Source organism: Grus americana, chromosome 19, assembly GCF_028858705.1.
Source record: "Grus americana isolate bGruAme1 chromosome 19, bGruAme1.mat, whole genome shotgun sequence".
Taxonomy (NCBI): domain Eukaryota; kingdom Metazoa; phylum Chordata; class Aves; order Gruiformes; family Gruidae; genus Grus; species Grus americana.
Window position 1 is genome coordinate 1,456,705 of NC_072870.1, and position 12,501 is coordinate 1,469,205.

A 12,501-nucleotide genomic window follows, 5' to 3' on the forward strand; every position below is an offset into this window, starting at 1 on the left:
CGCAGCTCTCCTCCCATCGATCTTGCGTCACCCTTCAAGAGAGCTGTGGGTGCAAACGGGACGCTCCACGGGGGAGCTTTATTTACCAAGCTCTGCACAGACAGGCCCGAGGTTTGAGGCTACACTTCCCTGGACCCGCGCTAACAGCCTGCTCCATCAGGAGAACGGCACCGGAACCCTTAACGGTGCACCCACAGACGCACTCCCTCCTGCACGGGTAAATACCTACCCAGACCTCGCTGTCCTTACAGGGACACCACAGCACCGGCCAACCCGGCTTTTTAGGACAATACGGAGGTAAGAAAGTGGGCGTGAGGAGTGCCCCAAGCTTCGGGTTACGTTTAGAAACACGCAGCCTGGGTACAGGAACGCATTTGCGAGTGATGCTTTTTTACCACGTAATGGCTCTTTTCAGCTTCTTGAAGGTAACCGCGTTATCCTGGTGAGTGGCAGCCGGCAGGGATGGATGAAACGGGAGGTTAATCTGCATCAGCCATTTCTCTTGATTTCTCCTTCATTTCCATTTCTTTTTAAAATGGAAGTTCCATTAAAACAGCAGCGCTTTTCTATTAAATAAGTAACAGAGAAGAATGACTGCCTCTGTATCTCATCAGCAGTGAATCTTTTTAAAATCACTCAAGAGGCAAGACTCAAATCATATATTTAATAAGAACCACTTCGATATCACTTTTTAAAGCAATTAACATATTATTAGAGATAAGCGCAAGATGCAACATTTAGATCCAGATTTCTAAGACAGATTTCTACGGTTTAGGAGGGTGCAGACCTCGGGTCGTCGCCTCAGCAATCACCTCTGCATGTCACAAACCAACGTCAGAACAGAACTTCAGTTACACGGACACAGCTGATCAAATTCTCGCTCTTAATCCTGATTTTACTCATGCTGCTTCTTTTCAGTCATTTGAAAAGCACTCTACGTACACCAGTGAGAATGGGCAAACCACCTCAACAGGGTTTCTGCCCCACTCGAGGGTCCTGGAGCAAAGCGTTCGTTTCCACCGTCCCCTTCCTTTTGGATATTCAGGCATTTGCTTTCTTTCATGAAGGAAACACGTATCCGAACATTAATTTTTTACAGGATCAAAGAGCCCATCACCAATGGGATTCCCATCACCAGGTTGTTTTGCATCGCCTAAGGACCAGGTCCCAAGCACACGGACATCACCTCCAGTGGGCAGCACCAATGCCACCGGGCAGGTGGAGGTGCTCGGTGGTGCACCCTGCTTCTGCCAGGGCTGCTGCCTCCCGAGCGGAGCCGCGTGGATGTCCCAGACTGACTCCGGCTGACAATCGGGGTGTTAAACAGAGCAAGTGCCTCCTGCCTGGTGGCTGAAGCACGTCCCGCCAATTACGGTAGCTGAGGCGCAGCCACACATTCATTTCTGCTGCCGGTGATGGGGACAGAAACCTCCAGCAGCTGAAGCAGATGGAAGGCTGGGGGCAGTGACACCTTATACCACCACAATTAGATCTGACAAAGCCCATCTGCTGGCGCCCCAAGCACTGGCAGGACTAGAGCTGAACTGGGAACCGTGAATTATAGCACAGGCAACATCCAAAGGCTTTTTGGTTGTTTATCCTGAAACATGCAGGCTTTTCCCTACACTGAACAATATGTGGCTTCCTCTGATAACTGACAGCAAACTGATTGCTCAATTAAAGGGCATTTTACCATTTTGACCATTAGCTGTGATTAAATCCCCAACACTTTTCTGGAGCCCACTTCATCAGTGAATTGCTTTTCTTAGAAGGCAGCCACAAATGCACGGGGAAACATATCATGCATCTAAAGACATTGTGATCTTGTTGGTTTTGTAAGTGCTAAAATTTATTACACAAGAGATGATGCAACAGCGAATAAGAGAGTAAAATTCTACATTGAATCCCTACTTTGCAATTCAGGACAACTAAGAGGTTTTGCTTCATTAAGGAAGGCAAGGGAAAAAAAAAGTCAAGAGACAACCCCAATGGATGAGGAAGTCTTGTCAAGCCTAAATGAACAATCAGTCCTACGTGACGCTCATTGCTGTAGAAGGAACAATGAAATATATCTGCTTCTGTTCAATAAATTACTAAAACATCAGTTATAAACCTGCTGCATGGCATTGAAAATTAAACTCATTAAACATCCAGGTAGCTTTATCCTGATGCAAATGGAAGACAGGCATGAGTGCTCTGCAGCAAACAACTCTGTGCACATCCCGTCTTTGGGAAACATATTTACACGTACATCTCATATATTAATATATTTTAGTGCACCCTAGCCAGAGGGCAACCAGAAAGAGTATTATTCCATGAGAAGGACAGGAGATGGGCTGGCTTCTCCTCTCCACCGAGTGAAGCCTGTATCCACCCATTAGTCTAGCATCTGTATAAAGCAACTTTGCAAGACCCCGTTTCCCTTTTCCAGGTGGCCAGACATCAGGACCCCAAACCAACGGTCTCCCATGACGGCTGGGTAGATTTGGTAGCCAAGATTACTGTGGGCCAAAAAAAGCAGCTGAGATCGCCCCACCATATTAACAAACCTCAAGTGACTTCAAGATCAAGAATTTCAGCCAAACTGCCATTTATTGGTCTCTTGCCCTCCCTCTCCCTTTCTTACTTCACCATAGCTCATGAAGGTCTGCAGCGACATGCACGGTTTGGGGTGGACCGCAATCAGTCACACACTGACCAGGCAGGATAGGTGTGCTCGAGCCTCAGAAGAGAGCACCACTTCCGAGTTACGGAGACTACCGTTACTGATGTCCTCATTCCAAGGATGCCTTAAAACAAACCCTACAGCCTCCATGGGAGGGAAGCCCGAGCGGGACCTTCTCTCGTGTTACCTGCTCTCAGCCTGTTGCACACACCAGTGCATCCATCCTCACTTCTACAAGAAAAGAGCAAAAAAAAAAAAGGGTAAAGGTGGGTCTCCAGGGGGGACAGTGCCAGGCCAATGGCCCCGCTGGGAGGGCAAGGTAGATCTGCAGCTCCACAGGCTCCCGTGGGGCAGGAAGGATCCCACCAGCACTGCTCACCATGCGTGAGTCCGCCTGACACCCAAAAGAACAGGCACCTGCCCAAAGAAGCAGGCAGACATCCCAGGTCTTTTCCAAGGGGAACCCATTCGGGGTCTCCATGGGAAGGACTGGTGCTGCACGGGGCTGGCTTGTGAAGCCGTGCGTGGGCGACGGATGGGAGGCAATGGGAGATCAGTGGGTTTATTCAACAGGATTTTGTTTAATGACATCTGTGATTAAGGGTTGGAAAGATCCACGGGAGATACCAGGGTGAGCTTTGCCTCTGCCAGACTCAAGAAAGGGGCTGCTGGATGCAAGGGCAAGAAGGGGAAAAGAGAGAGGGGACCATGCAAAACATCACATCTTTCAAACTCAGCTCATTTGAGGCTTGGCAACCTTCTCCTCTCACAAGCACGTAAGTTTTCATGCTTGCCAGGCAGGTATATCCAGGGTCTCTCGACTCCGATCTTGGTGCAATCCTACCTGGCCCTTTGGGAGAGCTTGGAGTCGGCTGGGAAAGCAACAATTCCCTGTCAGTAAAATGCTCACAAGACTGCATGAGCTTATTACAGTCATTCCAGCAGAAATAAGTGGTACCTTTTAGAGTGCTTGCCAGAAGAAAATAGCAGTTCTGACCCAATTTCACACAGTTGGAATCAGCTGTGGGAGACTAATATACAATAAAAATAAAAAGACACAAATGCCCATTTCCCCCATGTCCTCTCCTAATAACATGAATAAAGCTCTGTTTTGATATTTCGTCCTTTCCAAAGGAGTCCAGCTGGATCAGTCCAAGCCTGCCGTGTTTTGAGTCAAACTCCTCTGACTCTTTCACCCTTTACTTGATGAAGTTTTTAATTGTCCACCTTTGTCCTGTGCAGCTGCGAAGAATCAGATCGATGCCGGCCATTCCTCTGTTCTCCACTTCCAAGCACCGTCCCGTTCCCTTGTTCAGGATGGCACCGTTCTGAAATTAAAGGATATGGGGAAAATATTAAACAAATTAAAAACATGGGGTTGCCTGTGAAGCAAACCAGGACTGTGTGCTGCCCAGGAGTGCAGCTGCGTCCTGGTGCATTGCTGAAAGGGCACAGCACGTAGCTGGGGGGTAATGCAATGCAAACAATAAAATCATTCCTAAAATAATCGATGCGAATCGAATGAGCAACCTTTCTCACTGACAATATGGATCCCTAACACATCAGTAACCGAAGGACATCGGTAACCTTTACGTAGGCTGCGCCCCTGTGTCAGGAAGATGTGACACTTCCGTACAGTGTGTATTATTTACTCTCTGCTTTGGGACACAAGTACCATGTTTTCATGGATTTCACCATAGATTATCTGTAAGAAACAAAGCAAGCTGAAAGTCACCTGCAGGACAGGTTACGTACACCTGAGGGTACCAGAAAGGGAAACTTCTACTGGAAATTGTCCTAAAATACTGTCCCTGCCCTGATCCCGCTTAGCCTTTTCCCTCTGCCCCAGGACCTGGCAGGTCCCCAGTACCATCCTGTCCTCATCCCCCACTGTCCCACGTCAAAGACGAGGTGGCACAGCCCACGGTTTGGGAAGCAGAGGAGCAGCGTCGATGGCAGACCCGTAACAAACCTGTATGAAATTCCAGCGCTTATGGAGGCTGCTCTTGACCTTCTCGCAATCGAGGAGCTGAGGGAAGCGGCTTTTCACGTTATCCACCAGGCAGCGGGTATCGGGTAGAAGAGTCGTGGTCCCGAGGGCGCCGAGATGAAGGAAGCCCTCCTTGGTGTAGCGTGCAAGCTGGGGGTGCGGAAGGAGAGGACAAAGACCATCAGTATCTTTGGAGCATCACAGAGCGATAGAGGGAAGGACACGTTTGCAGAGCCCCAGGGAAAAAACTGTGAGGACGGTGCCCAGAGAAAGTAGAACTGACAGGAGGAAAAAACCCCAACTTTATCCAGCTTTTTTTTTCTTGTTTTGGGGTTTTTCTGCAGATGCAGGTGAGGAGCTGGGGTACAGGGAAGGGACAAGAATAACTCTGAGCCTTAAACCCACCGCAGGGCCGACTCCTCCAGCCTCCTTTGGGCCCCCCCACTCTGCAGGTTGGGGAAATGGATGATTTCCCCTGGTTTTCGGCTGGAGCCAGCTGGCTTGGCTGCTCGCGCTGGCGCAGCCTGCGGCTTCTCGCGTGCTCGGTGAGCCAGCCTTGCTTTGGCCTGGTGTGTCTGGCACAGCCCTCCAGCAGCTCTGACAGCAGCCGCGCAGCAACCTCAGCCAATATATAATTGGCCCCGTTCCCCGGGGACGCAAGCCCAAATCTCCCCCACGGCTCGGCACTGAAGCAAAGGCTCAGGATTGCAGCTACCCCCTGCAACACCCCCCCGCGTCCGGCGCTCCCACGGACCCATCTCGGCTGGCAGGGAGACGCGGGAGCATCGGGCAGCGTGGACGGCTCTCGGGGGCCGCGGGCAGGCAGCACGCAGCTGGCACCGGGACGGCACCGAGGCAGCCCCGCCGCCGCGGCCGCACACAAAGGGCTCCTCCGTTTGCACTGTTTAAGGAATCCCACCAAAATATTTCCCTGAACGTATTTAAATTCAGGAGTGAAAAGAGATGAATGACAGCGGCCTGCCTTTTATAGTTCAAGGGAAAGATATACACAGCTGCTTATTTAAATTATGAATCAATCCATTATCTAGCAGACAAATAAGGAGTATTCAGCACGTTAATTAACTGAGCATATCTGTGACCCAGATGCTTAAAACCAGACAGTAAATCACACTGGGAGTTCGGGTTATCTCAGTTAGAATAATTAAACATTGAAAATCAAGTTAAAACAATGTAACGGGGTCCGACTCCAGCGAGTAACCGCAGATACAGTCACGGTGCTCGAAGCCAATTTTGCCCTCCCTCAGCGGTGCCGGCTGTAGGTACAGGTGTGCTGAATCCTCCGGCTGGTCACCGTGCTGCTCGTCCTCCTTGGGATGGGTGCCCAGCGCGCCGTGCTCCCCGCTGCTGGTGGAGTTACTCTTTTGGCATTGTGCATCGGAGCAAGACCTCCCCTCCTCCCCCTCTGACAGAAGCCTGTTTGCCAACGGTACCCACCCCCAGCGGTGGATCCAGCTGCGGTACAAACGCAGGGGGGTGGGTGTGTGCACGCGGGGCAGCCCCCACCATACAGCTGATGCTGGTGTGGGGCAAAGTACAGTTCTGCCGTACAGCATCCGCGCTCCCACCCCCCAAATCCCTTTGCAAGACGGTGCAGAAGACTACACGTCTCTTTAGCTTTACAGTAATTCCCCCTCCAAAGTGCTGTGCTGGCGCAGCAGGGGTGGAAAGGAGGGCAGCCTGCAGAGCTGGAAGCCATAACCATCACCTCCTCCTCCTCCCACCGCTTCACCGCCTCCCCCGGGCGCGGGGTGCCCGACCGCGGGACGGGGATCCTATCCCCCACCCAGCGCCCGAGCCTGGACCAGCCTGGGAATGACCCCCCCCCCCGGCATCTCCAGCCCAGCTGAAGGTTCAGATTCACATTATTTGGTTTTAGCAGTTGGATGTTTCGATGAGCCAAGCCTCGAGCGAGACGGTGCTCTCAGCCTGACTGTGTTTTTAACCATGCAATTCATCTGAATTAATATTTGAGCACCAACACAGAGGATGAGGCCGCCTGCCCTGCAAAAAGAAAGAGGTATACAAAGGAAAAGACAAAAAAGACAAACTCTCTCCATGACAGACGGAAGAAATCATCCAGAGGTCCCAAACGGGCCGTGCAAGTTGCTCTCCTTCTCCTGTTTCCGAGATGTTTCCTACGATGTACATAATTATTGTGCTAGACACTTTCTTTTTTTATGATGTTTGGCAGCTTGTCTTCAGACAGTTGGCCTAATGCCCACAAGGCAACATGATTTCTGCTCTTACATGTTATCGCCTAATGTGGTGGGAAAAATAAGTAGAGCAAAAACCAAATCTTTCCCGAGGAAGGGAGTGGGGCGGGGGATGCAAGGAGACAAAACGAGCTGAAAACCAAACACGGGTATTATGAAAAATGCATTAAGTGCATCTATTAGATGTGTCACCTACAATGTGTAATAGCCAGATAAATAAAGCCCCAAACACACGTGTGGATCTAGCGCACTGCCTAACGCCTGATCCGCTCTGCGAGCGCAGCGGAGGCTTAGGAGCAGCCGTTCCAGCCTTCGAGCCTGTCCAACCACTAAACCGGAGCGTGATTATTCCCAAAAAAATCCCATCATCTACCTTGCGAGTGCAAGCTCCACTGCGCTCCTAAGGCATTTATGGAATTTTTGTCTTTTGGGCTATTTTGCCTTTGATGCCTTAATGCTTCTTTTGTTATTTTGCTCCTCTCCAGAGTGAGCCGGCCACGGCGGCCGGGTTCTTGACCGCAAGGTGACAGTGGGGGTGAAGCACCCGGGTAAACGGGAGTCCTGCGGTGAAGCACCGACCCTGCTGCCAATGGGTCTTTCTGGAGCGATAAAAGGGGAGAAAATACATAGCAGAGGCCGACGCTCGAGACAGCCCCAGAGGCAGCTGTGGGGAGTGTAGCTGCAGCCTGGCCGGCACTTTCTATCTGGATTTCCCAGTAAGAAAAGCGATGGGAAGCGCCTCTGTCTCATCGCCTCGTACTGCATTGACCAACATTCTGAAGAGCAGCTCCAGACAGTGTGCTCATGTAAGACCTGAGCCTATGGGAGAAACTGGAGATGCCATACAAATGCTTTACAATATCAGTAAATCACACCTGCCGTTGATATCACAACCTTTTGACAGGTTGCAGCAATTCACCAACTCACCAACTCAGCATTTCAAGCGAAGTTGCCCGCCTCCACACGGCCAACACAGCCCCAGATGCCGATCTCTGGGGAAGGTGGCTGATGAGAACGTCTCCTTGGGCTAAACATGAAAGCTGAAGGACCAAGCTGTAATAGCGAGACGATTCTGCAAATGCTCGTATCAATATTCAGCATCAGTGCAAAACACCCCCAGGGTAACATCACTCCTGGGCTCGGGCAGCACAAGAAGGGCCATGGGCAGAATTTCAAGATGCTCCTTCTTTGGGCACCGTGTTTGGGAGTCTCGGCAATGTAACTGTGTAAATCCTGCCTCTTGCCCAGGAGCAAGATCCACCCGGCACTACCTGAACAGTCTGTGCTCTTCCCTGCTCCTCCTCATCCTCACGGCACAGCCAGGTGAGCTCTTCCCACAGGATCCAAGCAGGCTCTTCCACCAAATGTTTTCCTGTGGGACCACACCGTTTTTCTCCTCCTAAACGTTTCATAAGGATTGTCCCTCCTGTTGTTGATTCTTTCATTGCTGACCACCCCAAAAATGTTGCCCTTGTCGGCAAGTATCTGAACAAGCCCTTGGAGATCCCATGGCTGCTCTGCAGTCACCAATGAGTTCCTCACACGGTCAATAAAAGTTTGTCTTTTCTCAAAGGAAATCATTTAATGGATGAAGAAGGAGGTTTTGCCGAAATACAGTCCAGTCACAGGAAGTTAATGACAGCCCACGTCATATAACCAGTTAAATCCAGGGGTATTTAATGTAACAAAGCCATGTTTGCCTGGCTTTGTGGAAAGGCAAATCCCCAAAGTCATCTGAGTTTAAATTCTGCTCTACTTGCCCTAAAAATATGTTTTCCTTTGAAGTGATATGTCCTGCGTCTCATTGCCTGTTACACAGGTTTGTCAGCCTCCAGAAAACAGACCAAGCCAGGCACGAGCTGAATGAACCGAGAAGGGTACGGCCAATCCGGCAGAAAAACGACAACCAGGGAGGTACCAGCCTGAGGAAGCGCCTGGAGGAATTATCCAGCCTGGCACAGGGCAAGAAGCAAAGGGAAAGACCACAAGGAAGAGCCAGAGAAAAACAGTTTGAAAATAGATTAACGAGCTACCCGTTTAAAAGCGGTTAGTACTGATGAGGTCCTAAACCACTTAGTGTAAACGGCCCAAAGCCACCTCCCCAGGGAGAACCACGGTCAAACGCACAGCCTCTCACACAGCCCTGCCAGGTAAAACGGCCGCTTGCCAAGCCCCCCACCTTCAGGTACCGCTTTGGGGGGCTGCTTTGCCCCGGGGGCACGCGCAGCACCCGCTGACGCCGGGAGAGTGGAGACGTGCCCGCTGCATCGCTCGGGCTGATCTCCCACCGGCAAGCTTGCACCACCAATACATCTCCTTTGATTATTGTTTCTGGCTGGCTGCATCTCAGGGATGGGAGAAAGTTAATTAGATGTCTTAGCACCTGGGAAATAAAAGCCTTGATGACCTTCATTGACTCTATTGGAAAATAATTTAGGGTTGTTTAGCTTCCTTTCTGCACCGAGCAGATCATCAATTAGCCACCATAAGTAAAGCGTACAGTATTTTCTTTTTAAGACAATTTAATCTGATGTGCTATTTTGTCACCCTTGATACTGCCGTGTCCCGGATGATCTCAGTATTGATGGTTTTGTCCTGAAGTTCTGATGCTTAAATGAGCAAAACATATTTTATCCTATAATTAAATGAAATGTTCTGCAGGGTGAACATTATCTTAAGTTTTATAGTATTATAGTGCTTTCTATCACCTTAATATATCACCATAGTTCTGTCACTCCAATGAGGTATTGCTATATTATTAGTGTAATACATCATTACAGCAAGGTGTTTTCACGATGTGTCGCTTAAAAGATGAAGCCATCAGGAAAAAAAAAAATCCATGAGCAGGCTCAATATAATTACAGGATAAAAGGATACTTCATCATGAAATCTGATAATGATTTAACCTGGAAGTGAATGAAAGCAGGGAGAACGGAAAGCTAAAGGGAAAACAAGAGAAAACCCAAAAATTTCCCCCACTGATAGATGCTACAACAATCCATCGCACCGAGCTGCGTCCATCTGAATGCTACACGCTTAGCTTACACCGACGCGCAGTCATCAGTAGAGAGGGCAGAACCTCCAGATCTAATGCAAGCTGCCCTGCCTCAAACGGGACAAACCTCTCCCCGCAGAGGTCGTTCCCCCTCTCTCTGAGCTGGGCTGCTCATCTACAGACACGCAGCAGCCACCGCAGACGGCAGCACGGTCTGGGGATGGACTTAGAAAGAGTGAGGACTTCCAACGAAACCCCAACGTTACCCGGCATGGCAGGGAACAGACCCCGCGACACCACTGTCCTCGCCTCATCAAAATGCCAGTGGGGAGCCTATACCTTACCCTCGCCCGCTGCAGCTGAGGAACCTGCTCTTTAATTGTGAAATCCATTTAAATGTGTTTCAGCATCAAAGAGAGAAGCAGAGATTTTAGGAGACCACGTGAACATTGCGTGTGCTTTCGGTGCTGAACAACTCAAAAGGAATTGCAACTCTTTGTGTTTTTATATATATATATATACACACACACACACACAAAAACCCAAGCGTGCTATTTGACCAAAGTGTTTACAGTACTTCTAATTATATTCCCAGCAATAAATTACAACATGCAGCCCATTAATTAAACAGTAGTAGCGAAAGACCAATTTCTTTTGTGCAGCGCCTGTGCTTCTGCAAAAGGCTAATTTCAAAGCTTCTGCACTCACTGATAGCTACTTTTAAAAAGCATTTTCAAGGAGTTAAACTAATTGTATCGCGAAACAGAAGAACTGCCAAGAACTGGCTCTCAGCTGGAGAGGGAAGGGACAATGTGGAGGTGGAAGACCAGGAAGAAAAATCTGTGCTGAGCTTGTGCGACAGGCGAGCTGAAGGGAGGCAGCAGCGCTGCAAGGTTTGACTCCAGAACATCAGGTAGGAAAAGAAAACATCGTTAAGTTTAATCACAAAAACAGCTGAGGAAAAAATAAATAACCTGCTTTTAGCCATTCATCTTAAAGCCCAGGGTTAGCAGACAATGTCAGGCTAATTGAGTTTCTCATACTATAATGCACTTAGAGGTTTCAGTTTCCATCCAGAAAGTCCAAAAGGCAGTTTGTGCCATTTAAGAAAAAAAAAAATTGTATGCATTTTCAGCAATGCCTAGGTTATATTTAGCAGTGACTCCATCAGCCACAGCTGACTGATCTTTGTGTAAAGGCAAGCATAAACCAAAGTGAGATTTGTCTCTACCCCGAAGGACTCCCACGGCCAGTTCCCAGGCTCAGGTGGCTCCTGAATTCTGCAGTTCAGGCTCCGACGAGCTCTGGGATTGCTTCGTCCTGGAGAGCCTGGAGAGCCCAGGCTGACCTTACTGTGAGAACAGGCTCTTCACGCCTTCCCATCACCCAAACTAAACATTTTTTAAGCTGAAAAGGAACCTCCTTGAGCGTGCTGGACCCCCAGATAGTCACTAAGGCTGCCACAGCTGCAGTGTCCTGCAGCTCCACGTCCCCACTCGCTCCATCTCAGTCTTCAACTCACCCTCATGCCAATGAGGTGGAGAATTGAGAGACATATTTAACTCATATTTGAAGCCTGCGATAGAACAGAGAACTGACACCCCGTCTTGCCAAGCCTTGATTAATGCTCCAGGTTTTCAGCCAGATTTGACGAGCTACTCATTAAGATGTGACAAAAACCATCAGATCTTATCTCAGGAAAGCTACCAGGAATGGGATCGCATGTTCCCACACCCTAGGGAATGGCTACAAGATTCTGCTGTGAACTCTAGTATGTGTTTCCCACCTGAAAAGCAGCAGTTGAGCACCTCTCTCCCCCCTAAAGACCTCCTCCCACGTACGGGCTGCACGAGAGCTGCAAAGGTGCTAGACTGACATTATCTGTCGTGCCCAATGGATTAAAGAAAGTTCTGTTTTCAAGACCGCGTTTACACACCTCTGGTATTCACAAAGGTATTCAATATTTGGGTATTCAAAAAAAGACACCCAAACCCAAGATGTGCCACACCCCATCATGGGCCAGAACGCAGCTGGAGCCAGCAAACCAGTTGGAGCAGCATCTGTTTCAACTGGAAAGCTTTGATGCTTAAATTGGAAATCTGCTCAATAAAAAAATGACCCCAAATACGTTGGGAAACCCGACTGTCTGGGGGGGCCCTTTTCTTCCTCGCCCTGCTCTCCTTTCTGATTCATGGGAGGAATTTTCACAGGCAGGGTTTTATTATGCAAATACCTGCAGGCACTTAATGGGATGGTCTTTATTATGCAATATTTCACAGTTTTGGTCTTAGTGAATGCAACCACGGTGCTTTCTTCTGTTACCATTATGAAGGAACCAGAAGTTTCTCCTCTCCATATCTGCACGGAGATCCCTGTGACCCTGGAGCAGAGGTGCAGGGCAGGCTTACAGAGCTCTTGGGAGCAGGAATTCAGCCACTGGTGTTGAGGATTTCTATGTAATTTATGCATTTCTGGGTTGAGATGAAGGTTTGATACAGTAACTTCCCTTTGATGGTACACTGCCGTATCACCCGTGGTGCTTCATCACAGCAGTTTGCTGTCACGCAGTAATTGCAGCAGGACTTAGCTGCTCACAACGCTTTAGACACGTGGTCCT

General features: G+C 49.2%; 1 protein-coding gene across 1 annotated transcript in view; it reads right to left on the reverse strand.

Annotated features, from left to right (window-relative positions):
- Nucleotides 1-650: 650 nt before the first annotated feature.
- Nucleotides 651-12,501, reverse strand: part of GALNT17 (polypeptide N-acetylgalactosaminyltransferase 17) — a 214,499-nt gene continuing 202,648 nt past the window's right edge. Inside the window, exons 10-11 of the mRNA XM_054847501.1 lie at nt 4,638-4,805; nt 651-3,993 (exon numbers count right to left, since the gene is read on the reverse strand). Coding sequence (XP_054703476.1) covers nt 3,865-3,993; nt 4,638-4,805 — 297 coding nt within the window. The 3' untranslated portion in view covers nt 651-3,864. The remainder of the gene's footprint in view (nt 3,994-4,637; nt 4,806-12,501) is intronic.